Source organism: Balaenoptera acutorostrata, chromosome 1 (assembly GCF_949987535.1).
Source record: "Balaenoptera acutorostrata chromosome 1, mBalAcu1.1, whole genome shotgun sequence".
NCBI classification, from domain to species: Eukaryota; Metazoa; Chordata; class Mammalia; order Artiodactyla; family Balaenopteridae; genus Balaenoptera; species Balaenoptera acutorostrata.
The window spans coordinates 59,609,841-59,633,369 of NC_080064.1; the positions used below are offsets into that span (position 1 = coordinate 59,609,841).

Here is a 23,529-nt window from a genome sequence, read left to right on the forward strand (position 1 = left end):
TTTTAAACAAAGGTAGCTATCATCATTAGCACCAATAACCATGGATTTTATTCTTTTAACTACAAAACACTAACAAAGTGATATTTTAATTCATCTCAAAACATTAACGTTTTGAAATGGTAATAAAGTGTTCATCTACTATTTTTGAGATGTAAGAGCATGGGCAGGGCCCATAACATCTGTAGACAAGGTGATTAGGAACCAAGATGGTGGAGTAGAAGGACGTGCTCTCACTCCCTCTTGAGAGAACACCAGAATCACAGTTAGCTGCTGGACAATCATCGACAGGAAGACACTGGAATTCACCAAAAAAGATACTGCACATTCAAAGAAAAAGGAGAAGCCACAATGAGATGGTAGGAGGGGTGCAATCACAGTAAAAACAAATCCCGTAACTGCTGGGTGGGTGACTCACAGACTGGAGAACACTTATACCACAGAAGTCCAACCACTGGAGTGAAGGTTCTGAGCCCCACGTCAGGTTCCCAACCTGGGGGTCCAGCAACAGGAGGAGGAATTCCTAGAGAATCAGACTTTGAAGGCTAGTGGGATTTGATTGCAGGACTTTGACAGGACTGGGTGAAACAGAGACTCCACTCTTGGAGGGCACACACAAAGTAGTGTGCACACTGGGACTCAGGGGAAGGAGCAGTGACCCCCACAGAGACTGAACCAGACCTACCTGCTAGTGTTGGAGGGTCTCCGGCAGAGGTGGGTGGTGGCTGTGGCTCACCGTGTGGACAAGGACACTGACAGCAGAAGTTCTGGGAAGTATTCCTTGGTGTGATCCCTCCCAGAGTCTGCCATTAGCCCCACCAAAGAGCTCAGGTAGGCTCCAGTGTTGGGTCTCCTCAGGCCAAACAACCAACAGGGAGGGAACCCAGCCCCACCCATCAGGAGTAAGTGGATTAAAGTTTTACTGAGCTCTGCCCACCAGAGCAACAGTCAGCTCTACACACCACCAGTCCCTCCCATCAGGAACTTGCACAAGCCTCTTAGATAGCCTCATCCACCAGAGGGCAGACAGCAGAAGCAAGAAGAACTAAAATCCTGCAACCTGTGGAACAAAAACCACATTCACAGAAAGAAAGACAAGATGAAAAGGCAGAGGGCTATGTACCAGATGAAGGAACAAGATAAAACCCCAGAAAAACAACTAAATGAAGTGGAGATAGGCAACCTTCCAGAAAAAGAATTCAGAATAATGATAGTGAAGATGATCCACGACCTTGGAAAAAGAATGGAGGCAAAAATGGAGAAGATGCAAGAAATGTTTAACAAAGACCTAGAAGAATTAAAGAACAAACAAACAGAGATGAACAATACAATAACTGAAATGAAAACTACACTAGAAGGAATCAATAGCAGAATAACTGAGGCAGAAGAACAGATAAGTGACCTGGAAGACAGAATGGTGGAATTCACTGCTGTGGAACACAATAAAGAAAAAGGAATGAAAAAAAAATGAAGACAGCCTAAGAGACCTCTGGGACAACATTAAACGCAACAACATTCAAATTATAGGGGTCCCAGAAGGAGAAGAGAAAGAGAAAGGACCAGAGAAAATACTTGAAGCGATTATAGTCGAGAACTTCCCTAACATGGGAAAGGAAATAGCCACCCAAGTCCAGGAAGCACAGCGAGTCCCATACAGGATAAACCCAAGGAGAAACATGCCGAGACACATAGTAATCAAACTGGCAAAAATTAAAGACAAAGAAAAATTACTGAAAGCAGCAAGGGAAAAATGACAAATAACATACAAGAGAACTTCCATAAGGTTAACAGCTGATTTCTCAGCAGAAACTCTACAAGCCAGAAGGGAGTGGCATGATATACTTAAAGTGATGAAAGCGAAGAAACTACAACCAAGATTACTCTACCCGGCAAGGATCTCATTCAGATTCGATGGAGAAATCAAAAGCTTTACAGACAAGCAAAAGCTAAGAGAATTCAGCATCAACAAACCAGCTCTACAACAAATGCTAAAGGAACTTCTATAAGTGGGAAACACAAGAGAAGAAAAGGACCTACAAAAACAAACCCCCCAAAATTAAGAAAATGGTCATAGGAACATACATATCGATAACTACCTTAAACGTGAATGGATTAAATGCTCCAACCAAAAGACACAGGCTTGCTGAATGGATACAAAAACAAGACCCATATATATGCTGTCTACAAGAGACCCACTTCAGACCTAGGGACACATACAGACTGAAAGTGAGGGGATGGAAAAAGATATTCCATGCCAATGGAAATCAAAAGAAAGCTGGAGTAGCAATACTCATATCAGATAAAGTAGACTTTAAAATAAAGAATGTTACAAGAGACAAGGAAGGACACTACATAATGATCAAGGGATCAATCCAAGAAGAAGATATAACAATTATAAATATATATGCACCCAACATAGGAGCACCTCAATACATAAGGCAACTGCTAACAGCTCTAAAAGAGGAAATCGACAGTAACACAATAATAGTGGGGGACCCTAACACCCCACTTACACCAACGGACAGATCATCCAAAATGAAAACAAATAAGGAAACAGAAGCTTTAAATGACACAATAGACCAGATAGATTTAATTGATATTTATAGGACATTCTATACAGAAAGAGCAGATTACACTTTCTTCTCAAGTGCGCACGGAACATTCTCCAGGATAGATCACATCTTAGGTCACAAATCAAGCCACAGTAAATTTAAGAAAACTGAAATCATATCAAGCATCTTTTCTGACCACAACGCTATGAGATTAGAAATGAATTACAGGGAATAAAAACGTAAAAAACACGAAAACATGGAGGCTAAACAATATGTTAGTAAATAACCAAGAGATCACTGAAGAAATCAAAGAGGAAATCAAAAAATACCTAGAGATAAATGACAACGAAAACACGACGATCCAAAACCTATGGGATGCAGCAAAAGTAGTTCTAAGAGGGAAGTTTATAGCTATACAAGCCTACCACAAGAAACAAGAAAAATCTCAAATAAACAATCTAACCTTACACCTAAAGGAACCAGAGAAAGAAGAACAAACAAAACCCAAAGTTAGCAGAAGGAGAGAAATCATAAAGATCAGAGCAGAAATAAATGAAATAGAAACAAAGAAAACAATAGCAAGGATCAATAAAACTAAAAGCTGGTTCTTTGAGAAGATAAACAAAATTGATAAACCATTAGCTAGACTCCTCAAGAAAAAGAGGGAGAGGGCTCAAATCAATAAAATTAGAAATGAAAAAGGAGAAGTTACAACAGACACCGCAGAAATACAAAGCATTCTAAGAGACTACTACAAGCAACTCTATGCCAATAAAATGGACAACCTGGAAGAAATGGAAAAATTCTTAGAAAGGTATAACCTTCCCAGACTGAACCAGGAAGAAACAGAAAATATGAACAGACCAATCACAAGTAATGAAATTGAAACTGTGATTAAAATCTTCCAACAAACAAAAGTGTCCAGGACCAGATGGCTTCACAGGTGAATTCTATCAAACATTTAGAGAAGAGCTAACACCCATCCTTCTCAAACTCTTCCAAAAAATTGCGGAGGAAGGAACACTCCCAAAATCATTCTATGAGGCCACCATCACCCTGATACCAAAACCAGACAAAGATACTACAAAAAAAGAAAATTACAGACCAATATCACTGATGAATATAGGTGCAAAAATCCTCAACAAAATACTAGCAAACAGAATCCAACAACACATTAAAAGGATCATACACCATGATCAAGTGGGATTTATCCCAGGGATGCAAGGATTCTTCAATACATGCAAATCAATCAATGTGATACACCATATTAACAAATTGAAGAAGAAAAACCATATGATCATCTCAGTAGATGCAGAAAAAGCTTTTGAGAAAATTCAACACCTATTTATGATAAAAACTCTCTAGAAAGTGGGCATAGAGGGAACCTTCCTCAACATAATAAAGGCCATATATGACAAACCCACAGCAAACATCATTCTCAATGGTGAAAAACTGAAAGCATTTCCTCTAAGATCAGGAACGAGACAAGGATGTCCACTCTCACCACTATTATTCAACATAGTTTTGGAAGTCCTAGCCACGGCAATCAGAAAAGGAAAAGAAATAAAGGGAATCGAAATTGGAAAAGAAGAAGTAAAACTGTCACTGTTTGCAGATGACATGATACTATACATAGAGAATCCTAAACATACCATCAGAAAACTACTAGAGCTAATCAATGAATTTGGTAAAGTTGCAGGATACAAAATTAATGCACAGAAATCTCTTGCATTCCTATACACTAATGATGAAAAATCTGAAAGAGAAATTAAGGAAACACTCCCATTTACCATTGCAACAAAAAGAATAAAATACCTAGGAATAAACCTACCTAGGGAGACAAAAGACCTGTATGCAGAAAACTATAAGACACTGATGAAAGGAATTAAAGATGATACCAACAGATGGAGAGATATACCATGTTCTTGGATTGGAAGAATCAATATTGTGAAAATGACTATACTACCCAAAGCAATCTACAGATTCAATGTAATCCCTATCAAATTACCAATGGCATTTTTTACAGAACTAGAACAAAAAATCTTAAAATTTGTTTGGAGACACAAAAGACCCTGAATAGCCAAAGCAGTCTGGAGGGAAAAAACGGAGCTGGAGGGAAAAAAACGGAGTAAACTCTGAAGTCAGACTCCCTGACTTCAGAGTATACTACAAAGCTACAGTAATCAAGACAATATGTACTGGCACAAAAACAGAAACATAGATCAATGGAACAAGGTAGAAAGCCCAGAGATAAACCCACACACCTATGGTCAACTAATCTATGACAACGGAGGCAAGGATATGCAATGGAGAAAAGACAGTCAATAAGTCTTCAATAAGTGGTGCTGGGAAAACTGGACAGCTACATGTAAAAGAATGAAATTAGAATACTCCCTAACACCATACACAAAAATAAACTCAAAATGGATTAGAGACCTAAATGTAAGACTGGACACTATAAAACTCTTAGAGGAAAACATAGGAAGAACACTCTTTGGCATAAATCACGGCAAGATCTTTTTTGATCCACCTCCTAGAGTAATGGAAATAAAAACAAAAATAAACAAATGGGACCTAATGAAACTTCAAAGCTTTTGCACAGCAAAGGAAACCGTAAACAAGTCGAAAAGACAACCCTCAGAATGGGTGAAAATATTTGCAAACTAATCAACAGACAAAGGATTAATCTCCAAAGTATATAAACAGCTCATGCAGCTCAATATTAAAAAAACAAACAACCTGGGGCTTCCCTGGTGGCGCAGTGGTTGAGAGTCTGCCTGCCAATGCAGGGGACACGGGTTCGAGCCCTGGTCTGGGAAGATCCCACATGCCGCGGAGCAACTGGGCCCGTGAGCCACAATTACTGAGCCTGCGCGTCTGGAGCCTGTGCTCCGCAACAAGAGAGGCCGCGATGGTGAGAGGCCCGCGCACCGCAATGAAGGCTGGTCCCCACTTGCCGCAACTAGAGGAAGCCCTCGCACAGAAACGAAGACTCAACACAGTCATAAATAAATAAATAAATAAATAAATAAATAAATAAATAAAGAATTAAAAAAAAAAAGATCTCAGTCCTAAAATTTCTCCTTTAAAAAAAAAAACAAAAAAACAAACGACCCAATCCAAAAATGGGCAGAAGACCTAAATAGACATTTCTCCAAAGAAGACATACAGAGGGCCAAGAAACACATGAAAAGCTGCTCAACATCACTAATTATTAGAGAAATGCAAAACAAAACTACAATGAGGTATCACCTCAGAACAGTTAGAATGGGCATTATCAGAAAATCTACAAACAGCAAGTGCTGGAGAGGGTGTGGAGAAAAGGGAACCCTTTTGCACTGTTGGTGGGAATGTAAATTGATACAGCCACTATGGAGAACAGTATGGAGGTTCCTTAAAAAACTAAAAATTGAATTACCATATGATCCAGCAATCCCACTACTGGGCATATACCCAGAGAGAACCATAATTCAAAAAGACATATGCACCCCAATGTTCACTGCAGCACTATTTACAATAGCCAGGTCACGGAAGCAACATAAATGCCCATCGACAGATGAATGGATAAAGAAGATGTGGTATATATATACAATGGAACATTACTCAGCCATAAAAAGGAATGAAATTGGGTCATTTGTAGAGACATGGATGGATGTAGAGACTGTTATACAGAGTGAAGTAAGTCAGAAAGAGAAAAACAAATATTGTATGTTAGTGCATATATGTGGAACCTAGAAAAATGGTACAGATGAACTGGTTTGCAGGGCAGAAGTTGAGACACAGATGTAGAGAACAAACGTCTGGACACCAAGGGGGGAAAGCAGTGGGGGGGTGGTGGTGGTGGTGTGATGAATTGGGCGATTGGGATTGACATGTATACACTGATGTGTATAAAATTGATCACTAATAAGGATCTGCTGTATAAAAAAATAAATTAAAAAAAAATCTGCAGACAAGAGAAAGAATTGTAGGGGACAGTTATAATTACAGTAAGTCATGGCAATATTAGAATAGTATGTATAGGAAGAAACATGAATATACGCGTTGGGCAGCCAAGGACTGAATATAGCAGACATCTGTTGTTTTTGGCTGCTTAGATTCCTTCTCTCCTTCTAAAAGTTCCTTCCCATTCTACTCCAACTATCCTTACCTTTTGTGAAGAACAGATTCTTCTCTAATCTATGTAGAGCCACTCAGAGAATGGGCCCTCTCTTCAACCCACTCACCCTCAACTACCTAAAGAATGTGCATTTAATCTAGATTTGGCCACTCTGAGTCCATACCAATAACTTTTCAAATTGGAGGTGAGGAATGGCTTTTTTTCCCTTTGGATTGCAAATGTAAGTCTATGACTCAAGAGCTTCAATCAGCCATATCCAATCATGTGAAGGAGCCATTTTTCAAATATAGGACCAAAATGGAAATACGGGATGAAGGGATGGAAACAGTCTTATTGCTATTTGAATCTCCATATTCTGTCTACATTCCAGACTTTTGGAGGTTCTTTATGTGAGCTGATAAAGTCTCCCTTTCTGATTAGGCTAGTTTGAGATGAGTTTGCCACTTGCAACTGACTAATACAGAGAATTTTAAGACTTAGAATACATACATGGCCCTTTCTTAAGTAGTCAAGATGTTTTTCCACTGCAGTCTGTAGGTAAGAGGGTACTTGAAGAATTTCCTGTTGATGATCCATCAAGAAAGAAACTAATCGTGCAGCAAGAAGCTCATCAAGATCTACTTCTTCAGCACAGCGTAACACACACCGAGAAAAAGTATGTATCATCTAGAAACATTAAAAGATGTGAATTTAAAAACTTAAGGTTTTATATAAATTAGAATATCAGTAATTTCTAGGTAGTATTATGCTAAAGGATTGAGATAAACTGATAAGCAGACTTCAGCTTAAAAAATGAGGACAATAACTTATTACATTAGAAAGAATAAAATGCCAATTTTTAAATAGTACTTGTTAAGTATTTCCTTAATATAAATTCCTAATGATTACAGAAGGCTTAGCTTTTTCTTCAATTTTGTCACAATTTTATCACTAAACACCATAGGTTCCATTAATACCATATAAATATGGTGCTTAAAGACTGTTAGAGAACAGTGACTTATTAAATTAATCCCATAAAAGCACAGACTAGGAGAATATATAACATATAAACACAAGTGGTTACAAGGCTGGCACCATTTATCTTTTGAAACTGGAAAACAGTTTTTAATGCTATTCTATTAGTCTTTAAAAACAATTAATACACTGTATTTTCAATTCCATCACGACAATCTTCAAATCCTGGGGTAAATTTTGTGTTTCAAAACTAATTTACTCTCATTCATATCCATATAACCCACCAAATATAAGACACACACACGCACACATAAACACTCACACACCTCATTCTAAAATAATTTGAATATCAGAATTGTATTTTAAGTATTTTGCACATAATAGATGGTGAGCACATTTATTGAATTGAAATATTTTTGGTCTTATTCCTACATGCCTGGCAGGTTTTCCTATCTTCTTCCAATGCTCAGTCCTCAGCTTTTATTCTTTTTTTTCTCAGCTTTGTAGAACTCATTTACTCCCATAGCCTCAACTACCACTTTTCCAAAAAATATACTTTCTGCCCTAATATTTCTTCACCAGGTTCATGTTTCCAACATTCTGTCTGTAGGATAAATTTCACTTGGATGTTCTATAACCTCAATCTCAAAAAGTGTAAAATCAAAATTACCTCCTTCCTACTCATATCTCTTTAAATATCTTTTCCTACAAACTTCCCTATGCTTTTTAATGGTGCCACAATTACTTAAGAATAATTCTTCCTCTTTATATTAGGTATGTCGTTCTATTAAAAAACTGTCCTTAATAAGTGGAAGAACGGAGCTTAGCTACAGATTCCTTGCTACAAGAACATTTTGTAAATTGAAGCTGCGCTCTGAGGAAGTGGCAGCTCTTTATAGAAAGACAGAGAGAGAGAGAGAGAGAGATAAAGAGAGGGAGGGAAAGAGGTATTAGAGATACTATTTCAAGAGTTCATTTCCAGTCAATATCTGCATATAAATGCCTCTTCCCTCATCTTCATATAGAGCCTAAGACTGCTTCACAGTACCTCTACCAACTTCCTGCCCACAATGACAAGCTATCCTAATTCACATAACACATCAAATACAACTTTCCCACTACTACAATATCTGAAACACTTTGACTTACTACACATGAATTTCCCATTAATTCTTTATTTCACAGGGTTATAGTGCCCTTCGGCTTTCAACAGTGCCTACATCTCCTCTTCCTTCCCCACCAAACAGAATTGGCACAAAGCAATAAAATATGGTCTGACAGTTAACCACTATGAAGTGATATAGCGTGAGTGACGAGGCAAAGTCCTGAGGTAAAGATCAAGATGTGAAAGTATAAAAGACTGGGCACAAAGGATTAATGCACCAGTATTCTGCTGCTAGGAAAGGTTAGACTTTCAAGAGCCTTTTTAACTCAAGAATCTAGGATTTCAAGACCATGGCATCACTTGAGTAGTATGCTTAGATGGTTTGGTCTTCTTTCTTTCTTTTTTTTTTCGGCGGGGGGGGCGCAGTTTATGAACTGGACTTATTCTTTCTTTAAGAAATCAACTTACCAGTGATCTTGTACCCATTGCATCATGAAGTTGGGGCATATCAACATTTTGACTCATTCGCGAAATCATGCGCATTAAAAGTTGAAGCCGTCTACGATTTGGTGGGGGAAGTAACAAACAACACAACTGTAGTGCATCGATGGCAACCCTCTCTAAATGAGGTTGTAGCAAACCTAGAAGGCAAATTACCCCCCAGAAAAAAATCATCAATGACACTAGCTGCTTTCATACTACCAGCATATAGTTATATAAAGAAGGCAAAATAATATTTTAATATTTCATTTCTTTTGACTATTCCCAGAAATTTCCACATTCTTCAAAAGCATGGTAAGATACTCCTTATTTTCTTCATAACCCACTGGATTATGAAGGATTGAAAATCCTTCACTTATTACAAATAAAGTGACTCAGAATAAGTGCAATTTAAAAGAAAGAAAAGGAGTGCTTTAGGTAAGTAGAATAAATCTTGGTTATGCCATGACAAGTCTTTTACAATATGAAACTTTCCTTCTGGAGGGAAAAAATAAAGCAATTTCAGAGAAGAAAAGCCAGGTAAGTGAAACAGGATTAGTAAACACTAAAAGTTAATATTACATGCGTTGAAAGCATCAACCTTACTTTGTGTGCCAGTCAACATAGAGGAAGCTGGAGGTAAAGAGTTTTCTGAAAGTTCTATTGTACTTTTGCAGAGTCTTTTATTGACTGTGGTACTAGACTCTCCGAGTTCACCTTCCATAGCTGTTTGCACACTTGTGCTGCCTTGTCCAAGATTTGGTTTCATGATAATTTCAGCCACTGGCATATTAATATAACTATTCCTTCTTGTACTACTTCTTAAAAGTAAACTCTGAGATCTACAAAGCTGTTTTGACTTGCACTTTCCATTACATAACTCCTCTTGGTCTTGAACGGTCAAAGTAGAGGTTCTTTTAAAAGCAACACAGAGTGGCTTTTGAATACTTTCCTCTGAATGAAGATTCATTAGGGATTCCTGTTTGGTCTCAGACTCTAAAAATTGTTTATTATTTTGTCCTTTTATGTTCAGAACAGATTGATGGAAGACACTGGAGACCTCTTTACTTGAACTCCCTGGTAAATCTACAATTCCTTCTAATGAATAGCACCTTGGTTTGATGCTAGAGGATAGAACATGCATACTACTTAAGCCTATTAAATTATGACAACTTCCTCCCATTATGTCATTAACACTGGCTCTTCTGTTTTTTAAATTAACTAGCTGCATTTTCTTAGCATAGTTTTCTTGAAATCCTTGATCACTTATCTGCAGTCTCTCAGTAGTATCTGATTCTTCTTTGTTTTTGTCTTTATGAAGCAGACTGAGAAGAAGACACTCAGTTGATTTGAAGGAATTCAGACTGTTTAAGTGAAGGATTTTTGAAGACTGTGGATCATCTTGGATTTTATGTATCCCACTGGGTCTATCTGAAACTGTGACGTAGCCACAAACAACTACCAGGAAATGAAACAAAAATTAAGATGCAACTGTATGACAGTGGACAAAAATAAAACAAAAACAAGAGTAACGTTAAAAAAACAAAGCATCACTATAGTACATATTGTTAGTATAGTACAAATAGCAGTTGCTTAATTCAGAAGCCACTTAAATAGGACACATGCAACATTCAGTTACAAAGTGCAAGACTCGAGGTTTTCCAACTTGTGATGAAAATAACTTTAAAATTTATTTCAACAATCTAATTAAATGGATTCAGTCAAATACATGAAAAAATATCTACTTTCAGTCTACAAGTATTAGAAAGTTCTTAATTATAAGACAACTGTAGTTTAATAAAACGTATATATAGTTTTTGTTTCTGGTACCTGGTATAGAGCTCCTAAAACCCAGGGAATTTCCAGAGTGACAGGAGTCTTTTGTTATTCACAATGAGCCTATTAGAGCTAGCCTCAGTTTATGCTAATGAGGTGACTTAGGCCTAGCCCTTCTTGGGGAAGGTTGGAACTTTTAGCCTTACCTCAGACCTCCCTGGAGGGGGTGGTGGGGTAGTGGTGGTTGGTGGAGGTCAGACTTAGTCAACAATGAGCAGTGATTTAATCAACCATGCCTATGTAATGAAACCTCAGTTAAAACTCTGAAACAACACGGCTATGGGAGCTTACCGGTTGGTGAATACATGGACACGCTTGGGGGGATGACATTCCTGGAGAGAACATAGAGGCTCTGCACAACCCTTACCCCCATTCCTTGCCCTATATATCTCTTCCATTTGGCTGTTCCTGACTTGTATCCTTTATAATAAACTGGTAATCATTAAGTAAAGCACTTTCCAGAGTTCTGTGAGCTGTTACAGTGAATTATTAAACTTCAGGGGGTTGTGGGAACCCCTAACTTGGTAGTTAGCCAGGCAGAAATGTCAGTAAACCTGAGGACCTCATTTGCAGCTGGTGCATGAAGTGAGGGCATCGTTGTGGAACTAAGTCCTTGATCTCTGGGGTCTGAGCTAGCACTGGGTAGTTAGTATCAGAGCTGAAAGACTTTGTCCTCAACTTTTTGGGGTCCGGGTTAACTCTGGGTAGTTAGTGTCAGAAATGAACTGAATTGTAAGACACCCTATTGGTGTGGAGAATTGGTGTTGGAATGGTGTATTTGAATTACTGGAAAACAACATAACAACAACCAGAGTATTCCTGAAGTTTAAAATAATTTATAGCCTGCCACCTTCATATTTACCTATACTTTAAGATCTTTTAAATTATGGGTGACTTGGAAACTAATAAAATAAATTTAAATAATAAATAAAAATCTATACATACCCAAAATGTTCACAAATAATTCATAATATTCAAAGGTAAGTAGAGGTTCAGGGAGATCTAGAAAATAATCTGCAATTGTTCTGAATACATCTCGTTCAAATCCAACATAAGTTGGATTATTCATATCATTACTTCTTGGCCCTAAGTAGAGGCAAAAAATTAAAAAAAAAGGTGAAACATATTTTATTTTAAATACAATTTTTAAAGATACTTATAAAAAGCATAAAACATATACTTATTTCATGAAGGAGTTATGTTTAACAAATTCTGTCACAATTTAAAAATTTAAAGGGTTGCGCATATCTCATTCCTTCTCACCATCTTTTCATTAGAAATCACTGCAACTATTAGCATTTTGTTTAATTTTAATATTTATATGACTGAAAAATTGTATATAAAGCAAAATTTGAAATATATTTTAAAAGCATCAGGACAGTTTATTTTAATGGGATTTTATCACAATTCATTTTATAAAGCAAAGATTATTTGGATTATGCAAATAATTCTTTCAAATTGACTTTTTTTTTTTTTTTTTTAATAAATGTATTTATTTATTTATTTTTGGCGGCACTGTGTCTTCATTGCTGCGCGCGGACTTTCTCTAGCTGTGGCAAGGGGGGGCTACTCTTCGTTGTGGAGCACAGGCTCTAGGCACATGGGCTTCAGTAGTTGTGGCACACGGGCTTAGTTGCTCCATGGCATGTGGGATCTTCCCGGGCCAGGGCTCGAACCAGCGTCCCCTGCATTGGCAGGCAGATTCTTAACCACAGCGCCACCAGGGAAGTCCCTCAAATTGACTTTTGTAAATTTACATTTTTGTGATTAAATTTTGCCTGACGTGAAGCATACCTGGAATGAGTTTAAATAATATCTTTACATCACTGTTCCATTAGCTTAACATTATTGAAATAATCATGTCTACTCATTAGTATTTTCCTCAGAAATAAATTCTGATCTTATGTTACAGGTGAGGAAACTGAAGCTCAGAGCAACTTGCTCAAGGTAAAAGAGGTTTGGTGGCAAAGCTAAAATTAGAACTTAGAGCAGTATAAAGTGAGAGCAAGTCACAGGATCTTGAGGTTTAATAGCATTTAAAGTGTGGTCCATGGACTACATATCAGAATCATCCAGTGCACCTATTAAAAGTAAAATCTCCTCTAGATAGATTATCTAGATAATCTATTATCTAGATAGATATTCTAGACTGTCTCTAGATAGTCCAGAATCTATCAGAATTCCTGTGGAGCTAGGAATTACTGATCTAGAAATGTTTGCTTCTCGTTCACTAATTAAGTAGTTTCCTAACACTGAGCTGGGCATCTTGCTATAAGAATCTTCTGAGACGTGATTTAAAAAAAAAAAAAAAAAAAAAATTCCTGACATACTGAATCGACTGAATCTGAATATTTGGTGAGTTTCTCTAGTGACTGTGATATGCACTCAGATTTGAGAGTTACTATCTTATCTTTCAAGTTAACACACATACACACACTTAATAGCTTAAAGGCTAATAAGGATTTTATGTGGAACAAAATAAATAGACAATTTTTCTGAGGAGGATATAAGAAATATTCTTAATATGTAGAATAAAAAATTTGATAATCATTAGAAGTTTTCTAAGATAGAAAATACTTTACTGGAATTAAAAACACAGAATTTACAGTTAGAGAACCTAGGTTTGAATACATAGCTCCTTATGTATCAGAAAAAAAGACTTTCTAAGCCTTAGTTTTCTCTTCTAGAAAAAAAATTACGAATAGTATACTGATCTTTGATTCCTGTATGTCACAGGATTACGGTGGGGGATTAAATAACAAACAAGTTAAGTAAAAGTCTTAATATTGCCTCTGGCTAGACATATTGTTGTTAAACTGGAATTTAGTAAGCTATATCTTGGTATCATTTATGTATAACGTGGACTGAGAAGAAAAAGAAACAAATCCCTAAAGCTGGGGCATCAGAGAAATCCCTGGAAGTATGCTATCTGAGTTGCTAATCATGAGCCAAGGTATGAGAGAGAAGGACAGTTAGGTAGCGAGAAGGTAGAAAGAGAATCTCAAAAATCTTTAGCTTCTGATCAAGATCTTTACCTTGTTTTGATAAATTTTTTCTATAACTAATATTATTTACTTTATTGCTATTTATCCTGTTATTTTGTCATATTGACACCCAGTGGACAACAAGGGAATATATACTTATCTTGAACATTAATAAAATACTAATTTTATAAAAACTAGAAAAATACTTTTGTAGCAGAATTATTAAAATATAATTTAACTTTTGATGATTTAGAAGCATACACCTCTGCACATTTTAAAAATTGATTTTCGAGAGCAGTTAGGGTTTTGTACTTGAACTAGGGTCTTAAATTATAAAAATCACTTATCACTGATCACTATGGAAAAAGCTTGAAGAATGAAATGCTAAAAAATGATCTGATTAGTGACAGACCATTTTTTTTCATAAACATAAAAGTCCCATTAATATACCCTATGGAGTAGAAGCATGTCATGAAACACCAAATGTTGAAGCCGTGTACAACGGCAAGGGGACTGAAGTGGGTTTTATAAGACTTCATTTCTGATTGAAACTTTCAACTTACAAGCTGCTTTACTTAGAAGTTGCTATTTGAACTCTCTGGACTCACTAAGGCAATTGATGTAAATTATACCTAAAAATCCTCTGAGATCCTCTAGCCTATGATTTTATGATTTATGAGAACTGAGTCATAAATGAAGGGCTTGGATTATAAAATCACTATCTGCATAGAAAAAGTTAAGGGCTCTATAACACACTCCACATGCAAAGAAATGTAATCAGTTCTACTAGATCTTCATTTAAACATCAACAGAAATAATATAATTTAATTTTATCAGGACTTTATAAATTATTAAAAATAATTCCTTGGTTCTTATTAAATATTATCAATATAATACACACACACACACACACACACACAGTTTGTTTAACTTACAATTTGCTAGGCACTTCATGGCAGATAATACCCAGTGAGGAAGGTCATCTACACAAAAAATTAATAGTGTTCAATCATACAATTATGATGATAGTATATTTAAAACTTCACACTTATTATATAATTATACATATGTATATATATATATATATATATATATATATATATGTATGTGTACCAGCAGGATTAAAAATGATTACATATTTAATAAGACATAGGGCCAAGACAGTATTTTACAATACAAGTTTAAAAAGTTAGCTATACTATTTGAATATTACTGATTTGAGTGAGACCTATGATTGAAACAAGCTATATTTGAATATTAAGGTACTTTCACAGTGAGGCTTGCTTAAAATCTTTTAATTGCCACTATGTGAAACATGACACATAAGTGTAGCAGTTTTTTGACACAAACACAAAAACCACACATACATTTGACTTGAAAAGTTAATAGTTATAAAGAATAGAAAGCTTAGATGGAGAGTATATAATCAAGTTATTTTAGGTAATGAAAGATGCGACTGGTCCCAAGCTACAGGCATGCACAACATAGTTCTTAAGTTTTAACATTTACTTTTTTGCTCCTACAATTAAACCCTCAAAGTTCTTGCCCACAAAAAGAAACTCAAAGTAATGCATGTCAATTAATTCTACAGACAGCAATTGATTATAAAAAAATGAGCCAACATTTTCAGTAAATTTATTAATACATTTCCTATAAGCTTTCCAATACATCTGGCTTAAATTATTTCCCCAATTTTCCTATCTTATATCTGAAATCAGTACATTATATAAACATATATATAATACAAAGCCAGTGTTCTTTAGAATACTGTTCTTGAGAGTTTTGACTTATTTTATAGTGTGTTACTTTGGTTTTGAATGTATGTCTTGACCCCTTTAAATTTGTATATAACTCCTCATGTAAGCTCCAGGAAGGCATGGACCGTTTCTCTCTTGTTCATCACTAATCTTTAGCACAGTGCCTGGCACATTGTTGGCCCTCAATAAAATGTGATTAATCAATAGTTTTAATCATATTTGCATACCTTTTGGATGCTTAACCCTGTCATTAAAAAAAAAATCATTCAGGAATCCACCTTAAGAGCTAAAATAAGTGTGAATAATATTTATTTAAAAATTAGTCCACTATGATTACTAAAGCGCCTCTGATAAAACAGTAGTCTCCCTGATGTTCTCTCAACTGAAGTATTCTACTTTCTACATTTTGGTCTCTCTTTATCCCCACCATAGCTGCAAGCTTTGTTAGCATGTTTAAAATGATTCCAACTTCTTTTATTGATACCAACCTGATTTGTCTTGCAGTATAACTACTCCATGCTTACTTGTATTGGCCATGTTGTACATTATATACTGAGGAATTACTTGTTTGGGATTTATGACTTCTTCTAGGGATGATACACCTAAAATTGTTTGCAGGCTAAATAGGAGAAAGAATACAAACTTTTTTTCCTCCATAAAATAAGTGGAATAGAACATAAATATGAAAGAGTTTGAATGGAAAACAAACAAAGCTTTTGGAATATTTTTCTTAAATCAACCTCTAAGATTTATATTAGTATCTACTTTAAAGTATCTTAATAACCTTTGCAGGATTCCAATATAGACCCCAAACTAGAGCTACAACTTTGAGTCAAAGAAAAAGCAAATCATATTGAAAACATTCTACTTCTATTGTACCAGAATTATCGCAAGAATATTTATTAAGAAACATATACAGGTTAAATTCTAAGCTTTGTGAATTAATCTGTTCTTCCTCAACTGCATATCTTGATGAAAATATCAAATTAACATTCTAAACACCTCAGGAACTTGGTTATAGCTTAGTTATAGCTTACTAGATCAGAATAACATATCTCCAAACTTCTTCAACATCTTTCTGGCTTATTTCTCTATTATCAACTGAGTTTTCTTGATCTTCATTGATTATTTCACAGTTCATTTTCTCTGCATTTTCCTGAAAAAAGAATTACTTTGGTTTAATATGGTATGCTCACATTTTGGAGATAATGAACTGACACCACTTCTAATATTTAGTAATTCTATTAGTATCAGCCCATTGTGCAGCTGTAAGGTGTCACTTGAAGAAATAATGCAATATATGGTAATAGAGCTTTTGGTTTTGCAGCTGCCTCCACTACCCTCAAATTAATTTAAAACAAAACATGCTTAAATTATACAAATACTATTTCAAGTATGTCTCACTACCATTTTTATTATCGTTTCTGTGAGTTCCAAACAAATTTACACATACATTTTAGAATATAATATAGTTAAGAGATTCCAAGTATTGGCTTCAAATCTTAATCATTCACTTTTAATGATTCTATTATTAAGCACGCAGTAATTATATTTAAACTAGTAACTAGTAAAAAGGCTATTTTACCTGAGAGAAATGTAATCCATGCTTTTTAGGAGTTCTCCGAGATAAGTTTCGTAATTTAAAAATACTATCTTTATCTTTGGAAAAGTTCTCTATTCTGTTTTTTCTCGATTCTGGATGCCTTCGTGGAAGAGTTTTAAGTGGAGAATTTGCAGGAAATCTGGTTTAAGAATAATATGCTATTAAATAATGTGAGATCGTAAACAAACTTTTAGTGCCCATTTATCTTAAAAATAACTCAAAAAACTGGATTTATTTACATTATCAAGGAATGAATCTTCTACATAAATTAATTTTCCCATTAAACCTTTAAAAAAATTTTAATAGTTTCCTGCTTTCTTTAGTAAACTGTATGTATTTTAACTTTATTCCTGTATAAATCAGGGTTATTATTAGGATCAATTCTTTTGGAGAGGTATCACTTATATAATAAATGGTTCTAGAATGTTACATTTTCTAAATTTCTCTCATTAGTTATCTAATTTGTATATATTTTCTACCCTTTGTAATTGTTCAATTTCCAGAACTCTTGCTCCTTTTGATTATAATGCCTTTCCTCCCTTCAATTTAATATATTTCAAAGATACAAAAAAGTACAGAATATAAAACAACATCCACATAGGTAACCATCAACCAATGCAACTGTTAACATTTTATCAAGACTTCATTATCTTTCTTTAAATTAAAAAATTTTTTAAAATTTATTATTTTTCAAATTTACTTTATTTATTTATTTATTTATGGCTACGTTGGGTCTTCGTTGCTGCGCATGGGCTTTCTCTAGTTGTGGCAAGCGGGGGCTACTCTGTTGCGGTGCGCAGGCTTCTCATTGCAGTGGCTTCTCTTGTTGTAGAGCACAGGCTCTAGGCACGTGGGCTTCAGTAGTTGTGGCGTGTGGGCTCAGTAGTTGTGGCTCGCGGGCTCTAGAGCGCAGGCTCAGTAGTTGTGGTGCACGGGCTTAGTTGCTCCGCGGCATGTGGGATCTTCCTGGACCAGGGATTGAACCCGTGTCCCCTGCACTGGCAGGTGGATTCTTAACAACTACACCACCAGGGAAGCCCCATTATCTTTTTTTTAAGTGAAAGAAATTCTTTGCTAATTCTATTTCTCTCTTCCTAAGGGAAATCATTAACCTATAGTTAGTGCATTTCCTTCTTGTTCATGTTTTCATAATTTAAATAAATATACATAAACAATATCTCTATGGTGTCTTTTAACATACATCAAGTTTATGCATAAGTTTTTAGTCACCTCAGAAGTTTTTTTCTTTTTCCTCTGTCCTAAAAATAGTTTCTTATATTCTTTCAGAAGATTTTTATTTTCATATTTAGGTATTTAATTCATGTATAACTCACACCAAGTTTCTTTATATGTAAGGGTTTATATTCTCAGCACTTAATGGTCTTAATTTAAATTTAATTAAGCCCAGATAATCAGGTAAGGCAATTCTCCCCTCATTGTTCCTCAAAATTGACTTGGACCTTTACATTATCAAATGAACTCTAAAATCTGCTTGTTAAATCCTACAAAAAATTATGCAGGGGTTTTGAATGAAAATGCACTGAATTTATACATCAATTAGGGAAGAAGTGACTTATTTATGACACTGTCTTCTCACTCATGAACAGAATATCCTTCTCCACTTATTACTTTAAGTACAATTTGATAATTTTCTCCAGTAAGGTCTTACACATTTTTGTTATACTTTTTTTAACTATGTCATAGTTTTGTTACCACTATAAAAGCACTAGAGGTAGACAGACTAGTTGAAGAGTTATGCAGAATTCCAGGTAAGAGAGAATAGTAGTCTAACGAAAAGAACATTCATGAAGAGAAGTAGACAGATCAGAGAATACTGAGGCAGCACGATAGACATGGTTTGATAATTACATCATATGTAAAGGGGAGAAGGGAAAGAATGAAGGCAACTACAGGGAAGACTGTGCCATTCATTCAGATATGGATATAAGAGGTCAGAATTTAGGTTAAGAGATGGTAGTGATTTTCCATATACTATGTTTGTAGTGCCTGTTTAATAGGCAAAAGTGGTCCTAAAGCTCAGGAGAGGTATTTGGGTTGGAGGTTTGAAAGTCATAAGAGAAGTAAGTGGAGACATGGTATGAGATTGCCCAGGGAGAGAGGTGAAGGGTAGACAAGCCTAGGACCTTGAGGACAGTAAAAGCTAAAGGATGAGCAGCAGCAAAGGAACTCAAAAGGTGACTGACGAGTAGTGGAGAGAGGAAAGATTTGTAGGGTGTTATACAAGATATTCATATGCTTGTTATTGCAGTTTACTTGTATAAGTCATCTTTGACACATAGGCAAGAATCAATTTCTACAACATTTCATTTGAAAAGCACTAATTTTGTAGAGTAAAAAAACATGGGTATTAGAATCCAAAGACCTAATTTAAGGGATATATAATCAAGAACTCCGTGTGCAAGAGAGAAAAATCAATTATGCTGGCCCGAGGGAGTCAGAAAGGCCCCACAGAGGCTACAATACAGCTGACATGAGAAGAAACGTGTTTACTAGTCTGATGAATGTGTACATGAACATATTTCAGACTGAGGGAATAAAATTTGTTGAAGCATGGTCTCAGGCTCTTCACCTGTAAGAAGGAGTTAATACCTTCCTTGCTGAGCTATTCTAGGGATTAAATAAAGAAAACATGTAACTCATAAAGTAGGGCTTCTGGTACATGGTAAATTCTTAATAAATATTCTCTTCAACTTGTGGTATATTTCTTTTGTTAGTTATTATATAAAGTTTGCTATTATTTATTTCATCACATGTATTCTTAGATTATATAGACTACATGTCACTTGAAGGTAAGGACCTGTGAGAACTTGTCTTGTAATTCTTAAATCTATGAAACTAAAGGATGATAATGTTCTGTCCTTGACATGTTATAGAGCTTTCAGAATATGTAAAAGTGACACTATCTCATTCTTTCCTCCCAACTCCTTATTTTATTATAAGTTTGAATTGTGCAGCAATAACCTTTAACTAACTTTAACTTTTAAATGGTTTTAATTGGACTAAGAGCAGTAAGTTTTCTACAGGAGATATTACTTCCCCTGAAGAGGCTGCTGTTTTAGTAAAAGTATATTAGAAGTGGAGTGAAACTTCATTGTTAAGTAATTCAGTTTTGCAGTTATTTCTTTGTTTAGTACCTGAATAGCTGACTGTTGTCATCAAGATTTTCTGATCCCCATTTGCCTTTGATATCTTCAATGACATGGTTCTTAAGAAATTTTCTCAATAGCTGGATAGTCTGTTGCCTTGTAACTTCAGGACCAAAATTGTTATTATTTCTTAATAGGTCATAAAGCCAGTCTACCGCTTCTCCTGCTGTAAAACAATTGCCATATTTTTTAAAGTGTTGCCTGTGTTTCCTTAGAGGCATTCCTGCTCGAAAAGATGTGGTAACTTCATTCCACTGCAAATGGAAAGAAAAAAAATTTTTTTTATTTAGACAAAGAAAATTCTCTCATTTGCATCTTGTTAAATCATTAAAATTCATGAAGAAATCACTTGTCTTATTTGTGCTAAAGAAAATTTTACATCTCATACTGATTTCTTTTTATTAATTCTAGTGTTGTAATAATATTTATATGTAATAGTTTTTGACTAAAAGCACTTCACTGGCTGGTTGGCTTATTTAGGAAACCTAGGAATAATGGAGAACTACAATGAACCCGCCTTTAGTCCTCAACAGAGAAAGCATTTATTCCTGTTTCTTCCTGTTTCTTTAACCTCAACTAATATTAATAATATGATAGTAGCATTTGTGTCATACACTATGCATTACACTCATTATTTCACTTTAATTCTCACAATTCTATGAATAGGTACTATTACTATCCCATTTTCAGATAAGGAATATGAAGCACAGAGATATTTAATAATTTGACCAAGGTCACACAGCTAAAACCCAGGCATTGGATTGACTCTAGAACCTGCACTCATAACTAACTATGCAGGCCAAACAAAACTCTTGGCAGGCAATAGTTTTACTGGTGAAATACCTTTAGTATTAAAGTATTAAAGTATTAATATACCTTTAGTATATTTACTAGTGAAGATCCCAATAATTAACATAGAACAGATGTGGTAAATTAAGTTTTAAGTCTACTGTTTGTTTAATGACGCTGTGATATATCTACATTTTCAAAAGATACTCACACTTTCCAAAACTGTTTTCAAATTACCCAAACTTTTGGGTTCGTGGCAGGTCTAAGAGGAGTGGTATAGAATAAACATATAACTTTTTAATTAAAAAATCCTACATTAGAGGTTAAGAAATCTGATTTGTAACCCCAACTATGCTACTACTCGCTATGCTACCACTTATCTAACCTATGTGGTCCCAACATCACAACGCAGAATTTAAGGGCTGAAAACACAATAACTGTATTCTTTTCTTTCCACACTTCCACATTTCACATATTATTCAAGAAACTTATATTGAGCTGCAATTTATCCAGAGAATAAGTTGTTTGTTATTCTACAGATCACAGCACACTTTCACATACAGTATGTCTACTCTGGGACATCTCTTAGCCTGGGCATGTATCATTAGCTCTAGTTTACCAAGGTGGAAACTGACGCTCACAGAAGTGACTGTCCTAATGTCACAAAACCAGTGGCACAGTATCCTCTTGGATTGATGATCCAAATACACAAGACACTCTATGCAAGTACAAATCCAGTGACTACCAACAGTGGTTCCCGATGGGTACTTAAAATATTCTTAGTTATGAAATAGCTGTTACTGAGTGGCATTCAGTCGGTACATCCTGCATTAAGTTCTACAGGACCGGCAAAACGAAGCTGTCACAAACAATCGGGCTTGCCTCCAGTCTGACCCTACAAAGCACCGGAACTCAAAACTCTTCTCGAATCCTTATGCGGGTAGAAAATCAGGCGTGGGGAGCGACTAAACTCAGAATATTCCAGAGGACGCCGACAGCACCAAGAACAGGAGTCGCTTAAGAAGCTGAGTCCGATGCGCCCACCCGGGGAGCCCGGAGCAAAGGAGGGGGACAGGCGTGTCCTGCAAGGGTCCGCGATACCCGTGAACTCCCCTCATTCTCTTCAGCCACCCAAGAGGTTCTGGGACCTATCCCTCCGCCCGAGGGAAAACTACAAACATTTTAACGTAAAAGAGGCCATCACCCCGGCTGGCCAGTCTCGTTCACGCGCGGTCTTACCAGCCTGGTGGCCCGATAAGGCCCGGGAGGCACTCCTTGATTCTCCATTCCGCCCACCGGGCCCGAAGGTCTGTCAGCGCCCGGTACCCGGCATGGCGGCGGAAGGCGACACTCAGGCCCCGAGACGCCGGCAGCAGCGCAGCCCCGCACAACCGTCGGCCCCGCCATCGATTTGAATACCTCAGAGCGCTGCGCTGATTGGCTGCGCCGTTGGGTCACGTGACGCGCCGCCCTGACCCCGCCACCGTCGGCGTGGGCTGTGGACTCTCAAGGCTTTCGCGCGGGGCCGTGGGGCTTGCGCCGGCTGGTCTACTCCCGGGCGGGGCCGGCGAGACAGGCGCGCGGCCTCACCTGGCTTAGTAGCTGCTTCTCCCTCTTGCGGTCGTTGGCGAGGCGGAGTCATGTTTCCACATTCAGAACGGGTGAGGCGGTTTAGTCCCCCACAGCATGGTTTGGAGCCCAGCCTTTGGGTTAAAGGAATTTGAAATTTGCAAAGAAAAAACGAACAGACAAGCCTTTTCTGCCTGGCCTTAGAGGATCTCAGGCAGTGGTTAGCATGTGAAACAAACCTGGGGCGTACTTTTCACCTGATGGATCCCTTGGTTTTGCTTCTGGAAAGCTTCCTGGGTGTATGTTGCAGTGCTGTCCCCTTCGTAGATTTTAGCAGGGGCCACAGTTCCATTCTCCCCAGTAATAAAATGTAGGTTAACATCCCCGCCCCCCGTTCCACCTCCCCACCGGTTAATTCGGTAGTAAAATGGAGCTTAAGTAGTTTTCCGTAAGTGCACACAATAAGGGGCTTGGGACAGGTGATGCAAAACTTGCCAATTTGCTTCCCTTAAGAAAATCTACTGCCATATCAAACAAGAATTCTGGTTATGTTTAAATCACCATTATACTTTTGAGGGAATTTTAGAAATCTGCATCAAACGTCATTTTTCAAATG

General features: G+C 36.5%; 1 protein-coding gene across 5 annotated transcripts in view; it reads right to left on the reverse strand.

Moving 5' to 3' along the window:
• The window catches only part of DEPDC1 (DEP domain containing 1), a 34,130-nt gene extending 11,205 nt beyond the window's left edge, over positions 1-22,925 (reverse strand). For 3 of the 5 annotated variants that reach the window (XM_057540746.1, XM_057540759.1, XM_057540750.1), the window contains exons 1-10: positions 22,584-22,925; positions 20,544-20,809; positions 17,371-17,527; positions 16,823-16,941; positions 16,274-16,404; positions 14,964-15,011; positions 11,990-12,130; positions 9,815-10,666; positions 9,197-9,369; positions 7,159-7,335 (exon numbers count right to left, since the gene is read on the reverse strand). In XM_057540746.1, the coding sequence (XP_057396729.1) occupies positions 7,159-7,335; positions 9,197-9,369; positions 9,815-10,666; positions 11,990-12,130; positions 14,964-15,011; positions 16,274-16,404; positions 16,823-16,941; positions 17,371-17,527; positions 20,544-20,809; positions 22,584-22,751 (2,232 nt within the window). In that variant the 5' untranslated portion in view covers positions 22,752-22,925. The remainder of the gene's footprint in view (positions 1-7,158; positions 7,336-9,196; positions 9,370-9,814; positions 10,667-11,989; positions 12,131-14,963; positions 15,012-16,273; positions 16,405-16,822; positions 16,942-17,370; positions 17,528-20,543; positions 20,810-22,583) is intronic. The other 2 variants (XM_007182949.2, XM_057540761.1) reach the window with 2 other exon arrangements.
• Positions 22,926-23,529: the final 604 nt, after the last annotated feature.